The sequence below is a fragment of the Epinephelus lanceolatus genome, chromosome 17, assembly GCF_041903045.1.
Source record: "Epinephelus lanceolatus isolate andai-2023 chromosome 17, ASM4190304v1, whole genome shotgun sequence".
Taxonomy (NCBI): Eukaryota; Metazoa; Chordata; class Actinopteri; order Perciformes; family Serranidae; genus Epinephelus; species Epinephelus lanceolatus.
The window spans coordinates 7,046,740-7,068,511 of NC_135750.1; the positions used below are offsets into that span (position 1 = coordinate 7,046,740).

The 21,772-nt window shown below is 39.9% G+C and overlaps 2 protein-coding genes and 1 long non-coding RNA gene across 6 annotated transcripts; 1 reads left to right on the forward strand and 2 right to left on the reverse strand.

Moving 5' to 3' along the window:
* Nucleotides 1-736: 736 nt before the first annotated feature.
* On the reverse strand, nucleotides 737-6,871 carry LOC144458390 (uncharacterized). Its single transcript, XR_013487882.1, has 3 exons — nucleotides 6,742-6,871; nucleotides 3,463-3,655; nucleotides 737-790 (listed from the first exon to the last, which is right to left on the reverse strand). It is a non-coding gene; the product is annotated as an uncharacterized LOC144458390 (long non-coding RNA).
* LOC117264373 (solute carrier family 22 member 7-like) lies at nucleotides 3,014-13,803 on the forward strand. Of its 4 annotated transcripts, none has more exons than XR_013487881.1 (11): nucleotides 3,014-3,127; nucleotides 3,234-3,634; nucleotides 5,776-6,059; nucleotides 6,400-6,554; nucleotides 6,749-6,917; nucleotides 7,990-8,113; nucleotides 9,629-9,732; nucleotides 9,948-10,162; nucleotides 10,335-10,443; nucleotides 11,419-11,599; nucleotides 12,312-12,448. XR_013487881.1 is itself a non-coding variant. In XM_078160829.1 (11 exons), the coding sequence occupies exons 2-11, from the start codon at nucleotides 3,254-3,256 to the stop codon at nucleotides 13,530-13,532; spliced, it is 1,824 nt and encodes a 607-aa protein (XP_078016955.1). In that variant the 5' UTR covers nucleotides 3,014-3,127; nucleotides 3,234-3,253; the 3' UTR covers nucleotides 13,533-13,803. The 4 variants fall into 4 exon arrangements, 3 of the variants coding, with proteins under 3 accessions (XP_078016955.1, XP_033494170.1, XP_078016956.1); XM_078160829.1 differs by lacking the exon at nucleotides 11,419-11,599 and adding an exon at nucleotides 13,457-13,803 and having other exon boundaries at nucleotides 12,312-12,518; XM_033638279.2 differs by lacking the exon at nucleotides 11,419-11,599 and adding an exon at nucleotides 13,457-13,803 and having other exon boundaries at nucleotides 5,776-5,879; nucleotides 12,312-12,518.
* A 5,057-nt stretch (nucleotides 13,804-18,860) lies between these two features.
* LOC144467516 (uncharacterized) lies at nucleotides 18,861-20,113 on the reverse strand. Its single transcript, XM_078176339.1, has 2 exons — nucleotides 19,879-20,113; nucleotides 18,861-19,585 (listed from the first exon to the last, which is right to left on the reverse strand). Exons 1-2 carry the CDS (start codon nucleotides 20,060-20,062, stop codon nucleotides 18,861-18,863), a joined length of 909 nt encoding a protein of 302 aa, XP_078032465.1. The 5' UTR covers nucleotides 20,063-20,113.
* Between the last annotated feature and the right edge of the window lie 1,659 nt (nucleotides 20,114-21,772).

Consider the following 21,772-nt stretch of genomic DNA (forward strand, 5'->3'; position numbering starts at 1 on the left):
ATCAAAATATTGAATATTATGTATGAATAAAATTAAAATATTCCCCTCTGAGATGTGGTGAAGGTCATACACGTTTTAGTTATCAATGAAATAAAAGTTTTTAAAAACCTTTAAAAGTTCACTGAGTGAGTTTTACCTGTCAGCTGCTGGTGTCTGGTGTAATGGCGCCGTCTGGTGGACTTCATAGGAACTACAAGCAGAGCTGCAGACACAGATACACACATTAAAACATGTTTACAGTTTATTTTTCTCTACATGTATTTATCTAATATACCAATCCAACCCTTTTTCATTTATTTCATTTATTCTTAAATACTAAGTCCCTTTATTGTAGACTTTTTTTTTTAATTATTATGTTATTTTATTATTTTAAACATATCCATTTTAAATATTAAAAACTTTCTACTGTATTTATTTATATTTCATTCTTCTTTTTGCCAGGTATGTTTACTGATGATGAATAAAGAAAAAATATATAATCTGTCATTATTTTTACATAGATACACATGTATGTACTTTATATATAATTGAAAGTTTATTAATTATTCTCCACACTTTCATTTTATTTATTTAGCTGATAATCAATGTAAAAATTGTGAGTCTAATGTAGTGGTAAATGGTAATATTTTCCCCTCTGAGATGTGGTGAAGGACAAAATGTTATATGAAATTTTAATTTTTTTAATAATAAAAAAAAGTTTTTAAAAACCTTTAAAAGTTCACTGAGTGAGTTTTACCTGTCAGCTGCTGGTGTCTGGTGTAATGGCGCCGTCTGGTGGACACAGCAGGAACTACAAGCAGAGTTACAGACACAGATGCACACATTAAAACATGTTTACAGTTTATTTCCCCGTCTAAATTAATTTTTTTTATTTAAGATATCCCTTTATTGAAGTTTAAAAATAAAATAATTTCATTTTTTAAAATATATTGATTTTAAATACTAAAATCTTATTTACTTGTATTTTATTTTTTATTTTTGTCAGATATTTCATTATTAATTATTAATGTATTATTTAATCATTAATTAATATTATTTGTGTTGGCAGATTGATGATGCTTGTGTTGATCTGTAAATATGTAACACCTTTCTCAAATACAAAAAGAGCTAAAATAAAATAAAAATATTTTGCAAATATAAAACAGATCTGCAGGTACACAAACAAATTTCACAAAAAAAAATATCAGTGAATACATTTAATCAATTCACAAATAAATGAAAAGCGTTTACAAATATCTTCCCAACAATTACAACTTTCAAACAGATATTTGTGAATCCGGTTTTTTATTTGTGAATCTCAATTCTGTACTTAAAGATTTGTTTTGTCTTTGTATCTTTTTTTAATTTTTTTTTTTTTTTTTTGTATTTGCAGATCTATATAATTATAATTTTTTTAAAAGGTTTTTTATATTAACAGATTACACATAAACACAGATTGTCAATCTGTTCACACAAATAATATTGAGACAAAACTATTTTCATGCAATCTAAACATTTAAATTAAAACATTTTTTCCTTGTCTTTAATTGTTTTCTTGCTACATTTCCATTTATTAATCTGTCATTTGTTTTAGTTGAGATAAGTCACAGACCCAGAGGCCTTCAGTTGGGTAAATCTTTGCTGAATTTAAACCAAACATCAGTGTCGTACTCTGCTAATGTTTAACTCCATGTGTAGTATTGAAAGCAACTCTACCACAATATTGTTGTCCCCCGTCCACGCATGATGCAGGTGAAGTGGTGCAGACCCCCCTCACTACTGGTCCGTTTTCCTTTTAATTGGGCTCACTTTATTCTGAGTTCCAGCACTTTAACCGTGTCATGTTGTGTCATCACTGCCCTCACGGAAATGTGTAACTTTCTTCTCAGTCTTACTGATCAACTGAAGGAAACCAGACTCGTTTACCATCCTGCCTCCATGATGTTTCATTTTTCATGAAACCATCAAGACCATTCATGTTTTCCCATCAGCCACTGTAGTTAGCAGCCCTTCCACGATAAGAGCACCAGAAAAACCCCAACTTTTTAAAGTTAAACTGCTTTATTCAGTGTTTTTAGTGGTTTCATTCACTGGGTCTGTTAAAAGGAAGAGACCTCTGTGGATGGTTCGGCTCAAGGTAAAAATCTCCTGAAAGTCTGGATCTTAAGTTATTAGATTTAATAGATTAACACAGCCTAAAACCTGCTAAAGCAGCATTGGAGAAACACTGACTTGTAATGTGAACCTGCTTTATTCTGTGTTTTTACCAGGTTAAATCACCATTTGTTTTGGGGAGGAGGAGAGCTCTGCGGAAAGTCTGGCTCTCTGTAAAAAACAGCTGAACAATGAACATTAAAGGAATTCTAACCAGGAGAGGTTTCAGCTGGTTGTAATCTGTAATCGTCACCGCTAGATGCCTCCAAATCATTCATGCACAGCGTTATATGCGGAGACGTCCATACTCTGCTTTCATTTTGTCATATTTGTGCACATCTTTTTAAAGCTTACGGATACAAACAAAACGGAGCAGTATCACCTGAAATCATGAAGGCAGTGTAGCATAGTTCAAGAGAGATTTGACTGGAGGAGATGATGAGGAAATTTGAATAATGGCGGAATGGAACAAATCACTAATATATGATAATATATAGTAAAACTAGGTTAAATGATATATATCTATATATATATCTATATATATCTATCTATATATCTATATATATCTATATCTATATATATATATATATATATATATATATATATATATATATATATTTGCTCACAGTCTCCTTGAATTAATTATTTGGTTCCAGTAAACATATTTTGTTGCCTCAGTTGTGTCATTTGTGTAAATAATACATAATGCCCTCAGATTGATTTGCATGCCCTCTCTGCCTGACATGAGATGACATGATATTGTGCTTCTTTTATCCAGCTGCTGTTGTGATTGTTTAACACATAGGCCTACGTATGTGCCTAATGTGTAATCTATTCAACAGCTTCTTACATTTCACAACTTTACGATGTCCAAAGGTGGAGCAACGACTCACCAAAAACCACCACATGCTGGACAGACAGCTCTGCAGGAGTTTCTAATAGAGCAGTGGTGCAGATTTAAAAGTGCGTTGGTCCTGCACTGTTCTCAATTGAGGTGAGTAATTTACTTTTTAAAATGTATTAATCAATGGTCCAAATAGTTGATTTAGTTTGTGTTTTACTTCTGTTCGCTAAAAGTGAATCTAAATCTGTTCTTTTAGAAGCTGTAGGCACAGTGAAGATGAAGTTTGAGGATATCCTGGAGGAAATCAACGGTTTTGGGCCTTTCCAAATCCTCATCATCATCCTGCTGTGCATCCCTCGAATAGTTCTGCCCTGTCACTTCCTACTGAATAACTTCATCGCTGCATTTCCTCCTCACCACTGTGACATCAGCACCCTGGGTGATGGAGGTCTCTTAAAAAATTTAACTCACGAGCAGAGACTGACCGTCAGCATTCCTGTACGAGAGGATGGGGTCCCAAAATCCTGCGAGATGTTTGCAGAGCCTCAGTTTCAGCTCTTAGCCAACGGCTCCATCAGCGCTGACCTGCCAACTGTTCAGTGTCAGAGTGGATGGGTTTATGACAACTCCACCTTCACCTCCACTCTGGCAACAGAGGTACAATCACTGACTTGTAATCTGTATAAAATAAGATAGATTTTAGTGAGCAATGAGCTTTTACACAGCAGACATTTTGACTTTTTCCCCAAAAAATACCATTAATGATGGATTTATTCCATGAAAGGGAAAAAGACGCAGGGAAAGAAAGATGCAAGAGAGAAGGAAAGGAAGAAATATGCAGCCAAAATGTGTTTATGTAACAATTTTCTGCAAAATATTCAGTATCAGTGTATTTAGTTTTAATGCATTTTGATTGCCAGTAGCATGTGACGATTGCACATAAACAATTATTTGTTCTGCAGAAAGGTAGGCCTTCTTTTCACTGAGTACATGTCCTATATGAGATCAATCTCTTTTTCCAACACCACCCCTTGAATCTGTCTCTGTATCTGCTCCCTTGAGACATTACAACACAGTCTGGAGTGACAAATGCCACTGTGTTTGCATTTCCCCCCAAAAGGCTTAAGTTTTGTGATTAAATAAAGTTGATGCTGACTTGAAGCAACATTTTCTGCGAACCACAGCAGATGTGTTATTATAATATTCAAATTAATTCTTACTTACACTATTCTTGCATTTTTATTTACATATTAAATATATATTTATATATTGAAACATAACGCACATATTTTTTTAAATGTTTTTTTATACTTCTTATTTTCTATTTTCTTATACACTCACAGGCCACTTTATTAGGTACACCTGCTCCTTGACCCAAATAGCTAATCAGCCAATCACATGGTGGCAACTCAATGCATTGAGGCATGTAGACATAGTCAAGACAACCTGCCGAAGTTCAAACTGAGCATCAGAAAGGTGATTTAAGTGACTTTGAACGTGGCATGGTTGTTAAGTATTTCAGAAACTGCTGATGTACTGGGAATTTCATGCACAACCATCTCTAGGGTTTACAGAGGATGGTCCAAAAAAGAGCAAATATCCAGTGAGCGACAGTTCTCTGGGTGAAAATGCCTTGTTGATGCCAGAGGTCAGAGGAGAATGGCCAGACTGGTTCAAGATGATAGAAAGGCAACAGGAAGTCAAATAAGCACTGGTTCCAACCAAGGTGTGCAGAAGACCATCTCTGAAGCAACAACACGTCCAACCTTGAAGCAGATGGGCTACAGCAGCAGAAGACCACACACTCCTGTCAGCTAACAACAGGAAACTGAGGCTACAATTTACACGGGTTTTCTCACCAAAACTGGACAATAGAAGATTGGAAAAACGTTGCCTGGTCTGACGAGTCTGGATTTCTGCTGCAACATTCAGATGGTAGGGTCAGAATTTGGTGTAAACAATATGAAAGCATGGATCCGTCCTGCCTTGTATCAACGGTTCAGGCTGGTGGTGTAATGGTGTGGGGGAGATTTTCTTGGCACACTTTGGGTACAGCCTACCTGAGTACTGTTGCTGACCGTTCACTGTACTCCAATGCCCTCCACAGTAAGTAAGTAAGTAAGTAAGTAAAGTTTATTTGTAGAGCACCTTTCACAGACAGCCAAGTCACAACGTGTTTTCCAATAAAAATAAAGAACAAAGCAAGCAGATAGTTACAAAACAATAACATATAAAAACATATAAAAACAAAAACATAAAATACTTGAAGCAAGCAACAAAACAATCACATCATAGAGACAGATAGATCACAGGCAGTTATAACAAGCAATAATGTGTCATTAAAAACACATAGTAATGTAGAATAAGTTAACTAAAAGCACAATCACGAGATCTCAGTCCAATAGAGCACCTTTGGGATGTGGTGGAACGGGAGATTCTCATCATGGATGTGCAGCCGACAAATCTGCAGCAACTGTGTGATGTCATCATGTCAATATGGACCAAAGTCTCTGAGGAATGTTTCCAGCACCTTGTTGAATCTATGACACCAAGAATTTAGGCAATTCTGAAGGCAAAAGGGGTCCAATCAGATACTAGCAAGGTGTACCTAATAAAGTGGCCAGTGAGTGTAATTCTCTGTTTGTACAGATAAGAGCAACTGGAACATATCCCACTTTCCTCTCAAGGGTTTATAAAGTGTTTCTGATTCTGATTTTTATTGCGTTTCAGGGCCACCTTCTATAGGAGAAAACAGAGACCTCAGGAGATAATCTAATTACTTTTTTTCTGTTTCCCAGTGGGACCTTGTCTGTGATAGAAAAAGTCTGACCAAAACAACAGGCACAATCTTCTTTGTTGGAGTGATGATGGGGGGCATTGCTTTTGGATTCCTCAGTGATAAGTATGTGTATATAAAGTGTATCTCCAACATTTTTAATAGTTCAAATGGCAATGAAAAACAAAACAAAAGAGTGGATACAATACACCTTGTCAGTTTTCTATTAATCATCAAGATCTTGTGTCAATTTCTTTTTTATTCAGTGAATGCAATGCGCTTCCGTACAGACGTCTCTTTCACAATGTAAGTCTATGGGAAAAGGTCTTTTTAGGTCAGTGGTATCATGTGACAGACCCTGAAGTTGTAATTCCACTGTTTGGCCACTGTGTCACATTGGCTTCAAATTCCAGCACTGTTCATGGGGGCTAGCTGTAGAAATGAACGGCCCATTTTAAGGTATCAAAAACAAAATGATTCTTAGTTTCAGGTAATTATACACAAATGAAAATATAGTTATGAGTATTATATTCCATTTCTGCCAATATGTCCCCTAAATTCTGCACACTGCACCACTGAGGGAAAAGTGTGTGAGAAATCGTCATGTTCATTTTACCAATTTAAATATCTCCATTCTTGTTTCCAGGTATGGGAGGAGAAACTCTCTGCTGGCCTCGTACATCATGTCCGCCGTGTTTGGCTTCTCCAGCGCATTTGCAAACTCCTATGTTTTGTTTGCAGTGCTGAGATTTCTCACCGGGGTTGGACTGACAGGAATCAGCATCATCTCAATAGCTCTCAGTAAGCTCACAAGTTCACCATAACAACTTGAAAAGTGATGACTGATCATGTGTTTTGTTCACAGTTTGATTCCCCCCAGAATGTCCAAGAAGGGTATTAACATTTTTAAAGAAGTGAGTTTAAAGAACAAGTATGTCTACATTATAACTGAATTATTTTCAGTGATTTAACTTATGGTTTTGCTCACCGTGCAGGCATTGAGTGGGTTGACACAGGTCACAGGTCATTTATTGGTGTGATTGGCAGCCTGGCTTGGTCTGCTGGGAACATGCTGCTGGCTGGGTTTGCCTTCCTGGTGAATGATTGGCGGACACTGATGATGACTGTCACAGCTCCACTGGGCGTTGCAGTTCTGACCTGGTGGTGAGTGAAACACATATGTATGTCATAGTTTTCCACAAAATGAACAATGAAAAGCTACATTTTTATGTCAAGCTTGCTGAGTTAAAGTACTTCCAATGAAAGTGCACTGCTCCAAAAAAATTAAGGGAACACTTAAATCACACATCAGATCTTGATGAATGAATTTTTCAAGTTAAAAATCTTTACTAATGTACATTGTATAGTTTGTTGAGAATGCTCCTGATGAGCCGACGGATGGTGTCCAAGGGCATCTCTTCTCAGACCTGGATCAGGGCGTCAGTGAGCTCCTGGACAGTCTGTGGCGGTACTTGGCGACATTGGTTGCATTGATACATGTCTCATAGGTGCTTAATTGGATTATGGTTAGAGGAACGAGAAGTCCCTTCAATGGCATCAGTGCCTTTGTCAGCCAGGAACTGCCTACACACTTTGGCTACGTGAGGCAGGGCATTGTCCTGCACCTGGAGGAACCCAGGGCCTCCTGTTCCTCCTCACACAAAGGAGCAGATACTGGTCCTGCTTCTAGGTTGATGCCCTTCTATGGCCCTATCCAGCTCTCCTCGTGTAATGGCTGGTCTCCTAGTCTCTCCTCCATGCTCCTGACTGTGCTGGGAGACAGAGCAAACCTTCTTGTGACTGCAGTATGGATGTGCCGTCCTGGAGGAGCTGGACTACCTGTGCAGCCTGACTGGGCTGCAGATACCGCCTCATGCTACCAGTAGTGACAAAGACACTAGCAGAAGACCAAACTAGAGAAGAATCAGTCAGGAAGGATAAGGAGAGAGCAGCTGTCTGTGGACACCACATGTAAAACCATTCCCTTTTTGGCGGCTGTCTTGCTTTTGCCTCTCCATTGCACCTGTTGTCATTTTTATTTGCACCAAAGCAGCTGAAACTGATTCACAATCACTTGTGCTTCCTAAATGGTCAGATTGATCCCTGAAGTTTAACTGACTTGGTGTTATACTATGATGATTAAGTGTTCCCTTAATTTTTTGAGCAGTGTATTTGAATCTGAACACATAAGCTAAATGTGTCCACTCTTTGTTAATTATTTTGAATATAATTGCAGGTGGATTCCTGAGTCTGCCCGCTGGCTTTTAGTCAACAATAAAGTGGAAAGGGCTCACTTTTACCTTGACAAATGCGCCAAGATCAACAAAAGACAAAAACTGTCATCCAAGTTTAAACAAGAGGTAAGTTAGAGCTTGATGTTGAAAGGCTTCGTTTAAAGCTAATATGTGTATATTTTTTATGTGACCTAACAAATTATTCTGATGTCACGTTTCTGTTTGTAAAAAGAAAAAGGAAAAACTGGTGAAACATGTGTATAGCTTTGCTCATTTATCCCAGTGTCCACCCCTCATGTGTTAGGGGTGGGGGTCTAGGGGTCGCCCTAGTTCCCTTGTCAAAAAGCCTGTGGGATTTTCCATTTCCACTTATTCAACAGGATAATCTTCACAAATGAAGATTGAAGCCTAATTGCAATTGCTGAATAAAAAGCTAACGTTAGGCTATAAAGGAACTACACCACGGTCACATGACTTAACGTCGCCCCCACAGAGAGGCTGTAAAGTCGTCTTCAGCATGATGATGTTCTGTCTCATTTAGCCTCTTGTTAGCAACTGTCTTTTGTAGGACACGTAAAGGCTTCAAATCATCAGTGGGGTACTTGCTGATGTATTTTATGTTGTAGAACAAAATGGGGAAATCTTTTCAGCTCATGTTAACCACAGAACACATTTCAGACATCCAACCAAAAACCCATTCAAAAAACCCATTGACTTCGCGATGAGGGAAGCAGGAGTGGCAAAATGCTAACTCTTTTGGATATGAGGACTCCTTCCTGGCACACTCTACTCAGTGGGCCCCATTTTGTGAAAGCAAACTCAGAAGCAAGAAACTTTTTTTGGCAAATGTGCCAGGCTTCCAACTACACTGGAATGAATGGGCGCCATCTTGTCATCTGGTAGTTTAGTTACCTAGTTACAGGGTCCAGATTTCTGCTTAGCCATTTGCTCAAGGTCCGCACAGTTTAATATATTCAGTGTCATACTTGCCTTTGGCCATGTTGTTGAGCTGGTTTGCTGTCGTTGTCAAGTAGTTGTCTGTTTGTCACTCAATCTGCAGCAGGAAACAGCACTTCAAAATGAAGATTGTTTTTACAAACTTGACACGTTTGCAAGTCACTTGTGTACCATTCAGAATAGACCCACAACCCACTTTTGGACTGTGACCCACCAGTTGGGAACCACTGATCTAGCTGTTGTAATTATACATAGTGCGCTATGATACAGTGCTGGTTATGGTTGCTAGAAACTTCAGACCCAACGCCCCTTTGCATCCTTGAAAGCTGGCACAGAATAGGCACAACAGTGGCACCCAGCATCTGATCTCACATTTTCCAGGTGTTAAAAGATGCAGCATGCATGCGTCCAAGCCATTCTCAATTCTCTCCTTTAGGAGTTAAACACATTTTAAAGTTCAGTTGAAGCTGATATGGGGCTTCAGTTGTCTGTGTTAGGGTCACATTTTCTCTTGTCTATCTAAAAGTTTTACATGCTAATATGAACACTGGCAGAGTTATTGGTCACTGTAATTATTCTGTCTATAGCAACAACAACAAAAACTAATTTTGTACCAAAAAGTCTGTCATTTTGGAAGATACTTGATTTGTCTGTCTATGGCGTTACTTATCTGCCTCTGTACAGACACTGTCTGAAATCCTGGAAAAGCAGGACACAAACTACACGTACCTTCACCTAATCAAGACCCCAAAGATGAGACGGTTAACTCTGCTGACTGGGACTGTGTGGTGGGTATGGCCTTAAGAAATACCTACACAATCATAAAAATAAATTCAAACCTTATCGGTTACTCAACTTAAATGTTAAGATTTTAATTTGCAAGTCTGTTTGTTTGAATCTCCTTCAATAGAAAATATACTGTAGATACAGATGCATGGAGGGGGGCAGCTAAAGCTACAGAGACATGAATAAGCGAAGATCTGTTTTTTATTACACTCCGCAGGTACGGAGTTTCCTCAGCGTATTATGGAATCAGCTTGAACATCAGTGGATTTGGTTTAAACATGCACCTCACACACTTCATCTATGCTGCCATTGAAGTCCCCGCCAAGCTGATGATCTATTGCTTTCTCAACATCATTGGACGAAGGAAGTGCCAAGCCGGCACGCTGTTACTGACTGGCATCTGCATCGCCATAAACATCTTTTTACCACAAGGTTGTTATTTTCTTTTACATTTTACATAAATTACATGAAAACACACACACACATGGGTTGAATTCTGTGTGATACTATGAACTGGTTTGAGCTGAAACTTCAGCATCTGTCTTATTTTTGTGTCAAGCCAATTGACATGTTTTACTGCATGTTCTCTACTTGGTCTTTGTAGGTCTGTGGCACATGCGTGCTGTTGTTGCCATTCTTGGAAAAGGCCTATCAGAAGCTTCCTTCACTGCTGTCTTCCTATACACAACAGAACTTTACCCCACAGTTGTCAGGTCAGATACAGTTACATAAAGCTGTGACACTGACAAGGTCTCCTTATGCTCATCATTTATATCAGATATGATAGCATCTTACCCCTGTTCTACGGGACTTGAAGTTAGTGGGTAAAATATTATCACAACATCATATCAATGGAAAAAACTAAAATCACCGCCCCATGGTTGTATGCCTCCACACACCAGTCAAGAAGGAGACAAATGCGACCTTTGACCATCAAAATCTGATCAGTTCAATCATAGTAAATGCTTGTGACAAGTTTGGAAAAAAAAAATCCCTCAGGGTGTTCTTGAGTTATCCCCTTCACATGAATGAGACAGACTAGATCACAGTGATCTTGACCTATCACCAACAAAAGCGAATTGGTTCATTGAGTTCAAAGTAACATTTGTGACAAGTTTGAAGAAATACTTGTTGTGAGATATTGTGTTCATGAGAATGGGGTAGACAGATGGACAACCCAAAAACATAATACCTCCAGCTACAGCTATCGCCAGCGTGGAGGCATAATTAACAAAAAAGTATAAACACATGTTGTATAAAGGTGTGATTTTGCTTTTAATTAACACTTAAATCTTTATTTTATTTTTCCATTTATATTTCAATTCAATTGGTAGGAAACACTCTTTTGTTGTGTTGTGTGCATCACTTCACCGGTAAGGTCATCAGTTGTTGCCAATTATCAGTGTCATTTGTTAAGTTATTTTTTGTGCAATGCTTTCTTTAATGCTTCAGTGCTTAAACTGCAGTATTTAATTAACGTCAGATCTACTTACACATATTGCTTGAAGGAAAGTTCACATTTTTTCCAGTTCTATCTTAAAACAACACACATGTGCCAGTAATGTGTGTTGAAAGAGTTATTGCTTACTTGAGTGATTATTCCTGTTCATACTGGCCGTGCAAGAGATCCCATAGTGATTGCAATCTAAGGGCCCATATGCCTGCTTCCTTTTTTGTGTCCCCCATAGCCATTGTTGTCAATGTAGAGGCATGGAAGGCGCACTCAAAACGGACACCGTCACGCAAGAGTTCCCAAGCACCTGTTTTTCATGGCGATACCGCTGCACCCTGAGATAAACAAAGCTCAACTGCTGGAATGCAGCAATGCCCACTGCATGTCATGTGATGAGGGACAGCTCATCACAGCCGGTAGATATCTAGCTTTCCTCTGTACAGTAAATATCAGCTACAGTAAGTATGGAGGAGAAGTTGATCCCTTTAGTGCTTTACACCTGTCCAACGGACAATACTTTAGGCTGAATACACACTTTCATAAACACATGGAAAAAAAGATCAGCTTTGAATTTATATTTTAATTTAATTGGAAGAAAACATTCTTTTGTTGTGTTGTGTACATCACTTCGCCACTTGTCCACTCTTCACAACTTTGGTACAAATCAGAAAATCCAACTCACTGGAACACATAATTTTATTCTCATTAATAATGTGGGAGAAATCGGGTCATTGTATTTGTTTTGTTTTGTGTGTGTGATTAATTTTTTTTCTCTGCCCCAGGGTGATGTTTTACCCGAGAAACAGGCAAAGTCAAATCTTAAATTTATGAGAATTCATGAATTATATCAGTTTTAAAAGTGATTGGGATACAGTTTGGAGAATTGTTTAACTTACATATGGTAACAGCCAAATTGACTGCCTTAGACTGACTTTGGTGCATGTTTTTACAAAAACAAAACTCAGATATGAGAATGTTTGAAAAAAGGATATTGATGAGTTCAGTAGAGGGCCACTGAAAGTTCTGAACGTTTCCTATCTGCAGTGGGGTCACAGTGAGGTTTACATAATGATTATGGAGGACTAATTGATTAAATGAGTGCTTATGATTTACCTTCTGTCTCACCAGACAAAATAGTTTGGGCTACACCACCTTCATGAGTCGTCTGGGAGCATCATTGGCTCCGCTCATCCTGCTGCTGGAGGACGTGTGGACTCCTCTTCCTCAGGTCATCATCTGCTCTTTGGCCATCATTTCTGGCCTGACGGTTTTGCTTCTACCAGAGACACTAAATGTGAGGCTGCCCGAGACAATAGACGACATTGAAAAGCCAAGGTTAGTAAATTAACACATGAAAGCTCCAATGTGTAAAATTCAAAAAATGGATTTGGTACCATCTAGTGGTATCATTGAGTATGTCACTGAGACGCAGCAATGAATGCTGACTGATAATATGTCTCATCCAGACTTCTTCTCACAACGCATTGGTATGAAACAATAAATAAAAACACTGCCATCCCACAGTCAAGTTAACATTTTCAAACTGAATTTATGAGATCAAGTAAAACACCTCTATTTTTCATTTTGAGAGTTATTTCAACATACAAACATTTTACAGGATTATCACTAAATAACTGGCTGACACAGTAACCAGAAGACTGTAGAATCAAACACAGTCAGTGCTTTAGAAGTATGCCACACCAAACAGGCATATTTTGGGTTTAGACCTCCTCTTTATAGGCTTGAGTACTGCCCCTTACATGCATTCCCCTGCGACCAAATCCATGTCCATAGTTGGACACTGCCCGTGTCTCTGTCGGTTTAAGGAATGTGATTGGCCTGAAGCCACATGACCATATAACCTACCCATCTACAGTATGTGTGGGTATCCCATTGGCTGATATGTATGTGTCTGTATATGATAGGTTGTCTTTTTTGCCTCATATCCTTTTTATTTAAATGGTCTTGTCATGTGTTTTATAATGACCCTGATGGAGGTCACAAGCAGAAATGCATAAGACGGACGGACAGAAGCCTTGCAAAAGGTTTGTCCCTATCAAACACAGCCTGAAACAAAAAGCTCCTACACTTGGGAATCTTCTAATGATAAATGTTTGGTTTATACGAGTCAGAGATGTGTCATTTTTAAAGGCTGTAGTTTGATGTATATTGTGTTGTACTGTATTATATTGTAAAGTGTTCCTCAGCTCAGACAGAAGTGTTATCTGTAGAAACATTCAAATCACTACTGTGTTATTTTTGTTTTATTTCAGAGCAAGTGAGGTCTCCTCTCACTCTGTGGAGACTGCAGGTGTTTTTCTGGAATCAATGAGCACAACAGACATTTAGTAGTGAAGAGATGAGTAAAACAGGGACTTTGTAACTTGATCATGCATTGTACATAACTACCCTGACCTTACTGCCTTTTGCACATGTAAACAGTGGAGTCGAGCACACTGTCATCATTCATCATGTAGAGTACATCTTATCTTCTCTGCTATTTGTAAGAAAACTCAGGTCAAAATCTTTCTGTGTGTCAGTGTGTTGTTAACATCAATGTTTGGGTTAGCGAAGATAATGTATTTATAAGGTGCAAACAGAATAAATAACATTTGTCACTGATTCATCACAATTGGGTTTATTTCATCTTAAATACTGTCTATAGTCTAATGGATTAGTGTTATCTTTTGTATTACACTTTTCTGTTAAAAAAAAATCCTTTAAGTACGGACTTTTGTCTGCCATTAGTTTTGTATGATGGGAGTTTACAGATTTCATAGCAGTACCTCACTGAGTCACATTAAAACTGCTTTCAGTCAGTCTGACAAAATCAATGCCAGCCACTATGTCAGTCCCTCTGGATATTTATAAGGTTGCAGGAACTGATACAAATTCGACCAATCTCTGCCATATTTCAAGTTAGAAGTAACAGCGAAAATGACATAACATTTCTTTAGGGTTGCAGTTTAACAAAAAAGCATCAAGACAAATCATAAAAAAATTAACTCTATGGGTACGTGATAAAGGTGCAGTGCATGTAAGGGCGTTTTCACATATAGTCCTTTTTAAACAAACTGAACTCAGTCCTCCCCATATGCACCAAAAAGTGGACCAACAGAAAAAAACAAATTTCTTTTTGTGTTCACATCGTCAGTTTTTTTGAGACAGGACTCAGCTCTCTTTCTGGTCAACTTCAGCTCTGCTGGGGCCTCATTCCTCTTTCTATTCTTACCATAGCCTATATATAATATAGGCATAGCTTTGATTTTACTTTGATGTGGCACTGCAGTGCGGTTACGAAGCCCCTCGCTTCAGATGAACTTAAAATTGGTGTTTCTGTGCTGTAGACTGATGTATTCTACATTCCACATTTGGAGACATGCAGTATCTTCCATGGACCAAAGTACTCCTCGTCCTGCCTCTGTTTTTTCAAGTGTTCCAGTGCAGTAGCATGTGATCTAGAGCCCTAAATACAATGGCAATGGGCAAAGTGAACCTGGAGCACTTTGTGTTCACAAGGCACAGGTTAAGTGAACCTCACCGTGGACTTGAAGAGAACCGAACTCAAAACACCTCGCAAGGTGGTCTGAGTATGGTTCACTTCAGAGGGCTCTGAGCTCTCCTGTCGTGTTCACATATGTCACTGTTCTGAGTCTGTTTAAAGTGGTATTAAAGAACCAAGTGTGAAAAAACCCTAATTTGAGAGGATTCAATTTAAGAGTATTTCCACCTAAACATAATCAAAATCATAATCCTTTGTTTGTGCAGAGCTCCAAAAGTCCTGATTTAAAAAAAAAAAATGACACAAGGGAATAACTTTTGTATACAAGATTTTACTTAAAGGATAACTTTGGTATTTTTCACCCTGGGCTCTATTTCCCCATGTGTATGTGTGCGTATGATTCATGGGTACCACTCGTTCTAAAATTGGTTCAGTATTGAGCCGCGAAACAAGCTAAAACGGTAATGGGGGCAAATGCGTCTCGTATAAAAGTGCTTTTTTTCGCCACTGACCGGTTCAGGTCGCCAGTGCTATCTCTGTAGATAGCATATTGTAGTGGCCCTGGGGCAGTGGTGAGTGTGAATGAGTGGAGTCAGTTGTCAGTCAGTGTTGGAGCAGAGAGGGGGAGGGCTGCCCCGCTGGGTACTGTAAGTGAGTATGTGTGTATGAAGTGTGTGTGTTACGCTAGAAGAGTCAGAGGACGGAGTCTTTTACGTGCTACCCCCTGGAGTGTTACCGGAGTTTTTGGAGTGCTCAAATAAACGGGCCTTTTTCCCGAACGCAAGAACAGGATGTCGCACAACACCCCGTACAGCTTTCATAGGCTGCCTTTGTCGGACGGCGAGATGCTGAAGTTGTGGTTAGTTGTGCTACAAATGGATGCTAACACTCCTCTCCAGACACTGTGCCTTGCAGACTATCAGGTCTGCAGTGCTCACTTCTCCCAAGATGGCTACTGCCAGCCGAAGAAGAGAAGACATCCAATCCCGAAACACCTCTTCCTCAAGAAAACGGCTGTCCCACGCGTAGAGAGAGCTACAGACACAGTGGAGCAAAGCTTGTGACATCACACAGCCCAGAGGTAAGGGAAAGGCTAGTATGCTATTTACAGAGATAGCACTGGTGATCTGAACCGGTCAGTGGCGAAAAAACACACACTTCATACACACATACTCACTTACAGTACCCAGCGGGGCAGCCCTCCCCCTCTCTGCTCCAACACTGACTGACAGCTGACTCCACTCATAGCACTCATAGCACTGGCGATCTGAACCGGTCAGTGGCGAAAAAAGCACTTTTAATGTGCAAACTTATACGGGACGCATTTGCCCCGGTTACCGTTTTAGCTCGTTTCGCGGATCCCGGTTGCATCTGCCTCCCTCAATACTGAAGCAATTTTAGAACGAGTTGTACCCATGAATCATATGCACACATACACATAGGGAAATAGAGCCCAGGTTGAAAAATACCGAAGTTGTCCTTTAAAAAAACCAACCTCTGTTCTGATTTAGTCAAACACAAATCAAGACTCAGTCTAAAAATTGTCCTCCTTAGAATCACCTTTCAGACACACCTTACAAGCTTCTCCAACCATTTGGTATAAGGAGTTAGCTAGCAGCACTACATGTCACTGTACTAATTACAGTGGCAGACAGCAGGCGAATGCACTACAACTACTGAAAACATTTCCATTAGGAGAAACATGCTGCAGCTTTAGAAACAATGGCAATTAAAAAAAACACATTGAAAACAAAAACTCTCTCCTCTGGTATCTCTCCATCTCAGATCAAAAATCAAGCTGTTTTGGATTTTAAAGTGGGAGGAAAAGTGGAAAAGGTGACATAAAAAGGTATATATGTTTTTGTTTTTTACATTTTGGTCTTTTACGATATGATAAAAGAGAAACAGATTTTAGTAGCTAGTTTTAGCATGATGCTAATAGTGTGACTAAATCAAGTGGTTCCACTTCATGCTCCCCACAGAGGCCTGGTGAACTTCTGTTATGCTGACAGGATATGATGTGTTTTTATGTTGCATTTGTTTTCAGTTGTTTGTGTGTGTGACTTTGCATTATGTCTGTATCTGCAGCATGTTTGGTGTTAATGTATTTGTATTGGCTTTCTGCAGCATGTTTTTGTTGTTATTGTTTTGATTTTGTGTGTGTTTTTAAATTGGCACCATTTCTGAAGCTACAGTGTGATTCTCCACATGGAAATGTTTTGGGCTGTTTTAGTGCATTTGCCCTTGTCGACCACCGTATGTCATGAACCCGATTCAACGCAAAGAAAGGTTAGAGAAGCACATTTATCGTCTTGGCTAGCAAACTGCACAGACTACCAGTTATACTGACAAGAAGGCACACTCATAGGGTGTTCCTAAGATCCTAAACATTTTCAATGTTAACTTTTGTCTGTTAAAAAAAATAGTTGCTAAGTTGCTGCAAATTCAAGTATTTTGGTTTGGAAAGACCACAAATGTGATTGTGAGATCCTGACGGGATTGTTTTGTTTTCTTTAAATTACAGAACCATAGTATTAGTTAAGGCAGAGCACTGGTTCGTTCATGCTTCACAATGACTGGCTCATTCAGCAGCTGCTTGGCTACCAGCTGAGTGACAAGTGACAGCTAGTCATATTCATGAAGGTGTAACCTGACACTTCTCAGCTATTGCTGGTGTACTCATGCCAGTGCTGTTTACTGCCAAAGCTCTCTCCACCACCCCAACCAACTATCTTCTTATGTGTTAATGTGGCAGGAGGGAGAGTTTTGTTTTGTAATCAGCTACTGCACAATACCACCTGGGGGAATTTCAACCTTGGTGAATTATGGGTAAATTAACAAGGTCACACAGATTTGAAAACACTTAATCAGAGATGTGCTCCCAAAAATACATACAAATTTATTTCATAATATTTCCTTTTCGGAAAATGACAGCCTCTTTAGAATATGGTCAACTATGAATAAAATTCAACCACACACTCACGCGCACACACAGTTGGCCAAACAAAGAAAAACTAGGAAAATCCAACAATACAAACATATGAAAATTGCACAACGATGAAACAAGGAATAAATAAATCACGCTAATAAACAAACCAACAAACTGAAAAGAAACCCAATATTACCACAAAAACCAATCTCAACAAGAGAAAGAAAAAGAAAAAGAAACACACACTGCTCATATTCTCACAGGGAAACCCGTAACATTCCCTGTGTCCTAAGTGGACAGCTTCACCACTCTCTGTTGCAGCGAGTGCAGACAGGGCTGTGGAGCTGAACTCAAAGAGAAACTATTAAAGTCAAACCAGTCATGTGCGTCTGTGGAGCATAACTCAAAGAGAGAAACCCAGCAAAATGCAGCAGCTAGAACACATGAAGATGTGAGGACATGGAGTGGTTAAAGATGCAGAAACAAAAACCACATAGAGAAAAAACAGCAGAGGCACCGAGATAGCAGAGGCTGGGACAAGAACAGGCCACCACCGTGATGCACAGTTTGGCATACAAGAGCCTGAGAGCAGAGGCACAGTTTCCCAAGATAACAGGAGGGTGAGAGCCACCAGGTCATGTCTCGCTCACTGAGCAGAAGCAGCGTTGCGTTAAGAAAGAGATTGAAGCAGACAGTATCATCCACCATCACTACCCATCTGCCACCGGAGAAGAGCCAGCTGGGCTACAGTCACTGGGAACCCAAACGAAAACAGACATGGCGTCTGAACCAGCCACGCCAAACTGTGGACCACGCCACTGATGCAAAAATGCACATCTAATTAGCAGGCACATGCCTAGCACTCAGTGGTGCCTCCAATAATTAAGGCTCCAGGGAGTCATTGCATGCAGCCCAGGGATGATACAATAGGCAGAGAAAAAAAGAAGGAAACCCATTCTGCTACACTAAACTTTTGACTTTTTGATTCAATGTTCATGTGTTCTTTAATTGGGGTATTAGTTTATCCAGCAGAATTCTTGCTGCTGCTCAGGTTCTTCCACATCTCCATCAAAGAACAGATCATTTTCTGTTAAATCTAACTTGGTTGTAAATGGTCAATTTCTTGATGCAAATGTCTCTGGCTGAACATTGGTTTTAGCATCTGCTACAAAAACTGGAGCATGAATCATCCAAAATTTGACTTTTGGATGTAATAGGACAGCTTTTTTTAAACTGTATATCCTCCTCAGAGTCTCGTCTCCACAGTCTCAGCCACAGTATCCACAGTGGGTCTCATGTTCTCTTTCCTACCTCGGTTTTGACAGCAGGGCAGCGCCTGCAGCACCTCTTTGGGCCCTTTGGTCATGAGTATGTAGAGGAAGGGGTCCACCAGAGGGCTAAGGTAGAGCAGTAGGTGAGACACCAACCCCAGGTATGTCACCACCTCCTTAAAGGACAGAGCCTCCAGGAGGACACTGAGGATGAAGGGGACGTAGAGGAGGGTATAGTTGGCCCAGATTGCACCGATTCCCCACACGGACCTCCTCCTCTCTGGGGTTATAGGGTTAGATCGTGAGCAAATCAGAGCCCTCCAGGAGTCCACAGCAAAAAAGAGGAGGAAGGGAAAAGGAGCAAGCAGAGACACAGCGAACCAAAGATTGTACTTCAGCACTGCGAGGGCCAGGATAGCGAACGGAGCAGCCCATGCCATCAAGGTGACCGCTGGAGAATGTCTGATGCTGCTGCAGAAGCCAAGACACTGCGGGTAGGCCACCATGAGATGGCGTTCCTGAGCTATGACCAGCATAAGTGTGATGTTGGTGACGACACCAAAATAGAAGATAAAGTCGGTGGCGTTGGAGGACAAGACGGTCCCAGTCTCCATGTCCTGGTCCACACGGGGACGACCAAAGAAACTGATAATGTCAGAGATCAGGAGGAACATGACATGCATGGGGATTTTGTTCTCACCTGGACAGAGAGCAGAGGAACAGAAATTGGCTGATAACATCTGTCTTTTTACATGAACCTGACAACTTTATTTAAATGACAGTGTATTTACAAGAATTATTTGTAGCAAGTATATCAAATGATAAAATGATTCCAACGAAACATTGAAAAAAAAAAACTGTGAAATGAGATGGTACTGAGCTAGCCTAGCGCTGCCGAGCCAAGCCCCCTGACATCCCCTTATACCAATAGTTTGTAGGAAGTAGTAGCATACTTTGTGCATGAAGTTATTGGACCTAGAGCAGAGTAAGTACCTTTGGAGAGGTTCTTGAGGGTGTAAATAGCCAGTCCAATGGCGGGCAGCCCAATGCTGAACGTCAACCAGCTGATCACTTGGGCTACCTGGACAGCGGTGGGCGTGGTGGTGTTGCCAGTGAGGTTGCCGGTCACATTGATGAGGACGGGGACAGTTGTTGTCACTATGTTGCTGACAGCCATAAGAGGCCACACAGTGGCTATTTATATGTTCAGATCAAGTCAGATTAGCATTGAGGTCTTCAGAGAATGTCGCTCAGCTGATGTTGAAATGAAGACCAGTCAAAACAAAAAAACAAAATCATTCTTTTGTTAGAAAAAGAATGAACACTGAGCAGTTGTTAGTGTCTTGATCATGAAAGTATTTCAGTGTATTTTGCTTTGAAGGCAGACAGCCAAGGCCAGATAACTAAGAGTACTTAGCTATCTCTCACCCATGACTGCTGATGTGTAAAGTCAGTCCACACTTGGCAAAAAGCCTCAGACCATTTAATCTGGCACCTCTGGACTGTCTGCAATGTTTTTTTTTTTCCAGATTTGGCTTTATATATTCTTTTAAATAACTGATTTGGGGCGTCGGTGGCTTAGTGGTAGAGCAGGCGCCCCATATACAAGGCTGTTGCAGCAGTGGCCCGGGTTCGAATCCAGCCTGTGGCCCTTTGCTGCATGTCATCCCCCCTCTCTCTTCCCCTTTCATGCTTACCTGTCCTGTCCATTAAAGGCAAAATGGCCAAAAACATAACTGAATTCAACAAAACCGCTTGCTGACCCAAAGCACTCTGAACAATGAAGTTTAATTGTGTACATGTTCAGGTACAAATAACTAAAGGCATTATCCCAGATGGCTGTGAATCTCAAGAACTAAATTTTGTTGTCATTAAGCTGAATCACAGTGTTTGCTTACAATCATTTTCAGGTAGAAAAACCCTGCATCACGCACATTAAATGAAACAGTGCTGAGCAAAAGCTGCCTGAATTAGTTTTTAGCCACCTATAAAAGGGCCAACTGAAGTATGTTTTGCTGCAGCCCCTGTCCACAGCAGTACATTGCTTAGCTTCTGTGCAGGTAGAATTGGTTAATAAAGATATTAGTAAAGCAACACAGCACATAAAATAACCAAGGCAGAAATGTCAGATAGGTTGGACCACTGTGTTAAACTATATAGCTTTAAACATCACATTTATTGATGAAAATCCCAACAGAAATAAGCAACAATACCATTTCACATATCTCTGCAATTGAAATCATTTTCCAGTTGTGTACCTGGAAGTGATTGTTGTTAGCTGGTTTTAGCTGGTTTTGGCCATAGACAGTCCTCAAAATATGGCTGAATACACTACTTCTGGATGAGTTTTGAGGAGGTAACAGAGAAGTGCTGTATTCAATCACACCTTTGGCAAGATGGTGGATCATACCAAGCAGGGAAGTTGTTTTCTGCAGGTGTTGTTTGAGATTCAATACATTTTACACTGTGAAAACATACGGTTTTGCAGGCAGTATGACTTTAAAGCTGCCCCAATCAGATTTTGGTCACTAGGGGGCGGAGAAACATCAAAACATGCTAATAAACAAACAGCCCTGACATATTATCACGTCATAAAGTTATTATGGTGAACATGTTAGCAAAAAGCTGCTTATTTATACATTTGAAATTAGGTTCGTATCAACCTCACTGACATAAGTATTCACCCTCCTTTTTGATCTGCGTTAGTCACCACCCGCTGTTAAGAAAAATATTTATTGGCTAAATGTTCCACTTTTTTCACCAACTAATCTCTACCTGTGTCCATCTGCTGTTTGGTGCTGAGCAGGTAGTGTACAGTCAGTGTAGGGGAGCTTGTTTGATGAAAACAGCTGCTGCTGGAAAAAGGATTCATGAGAGCACTGAGACT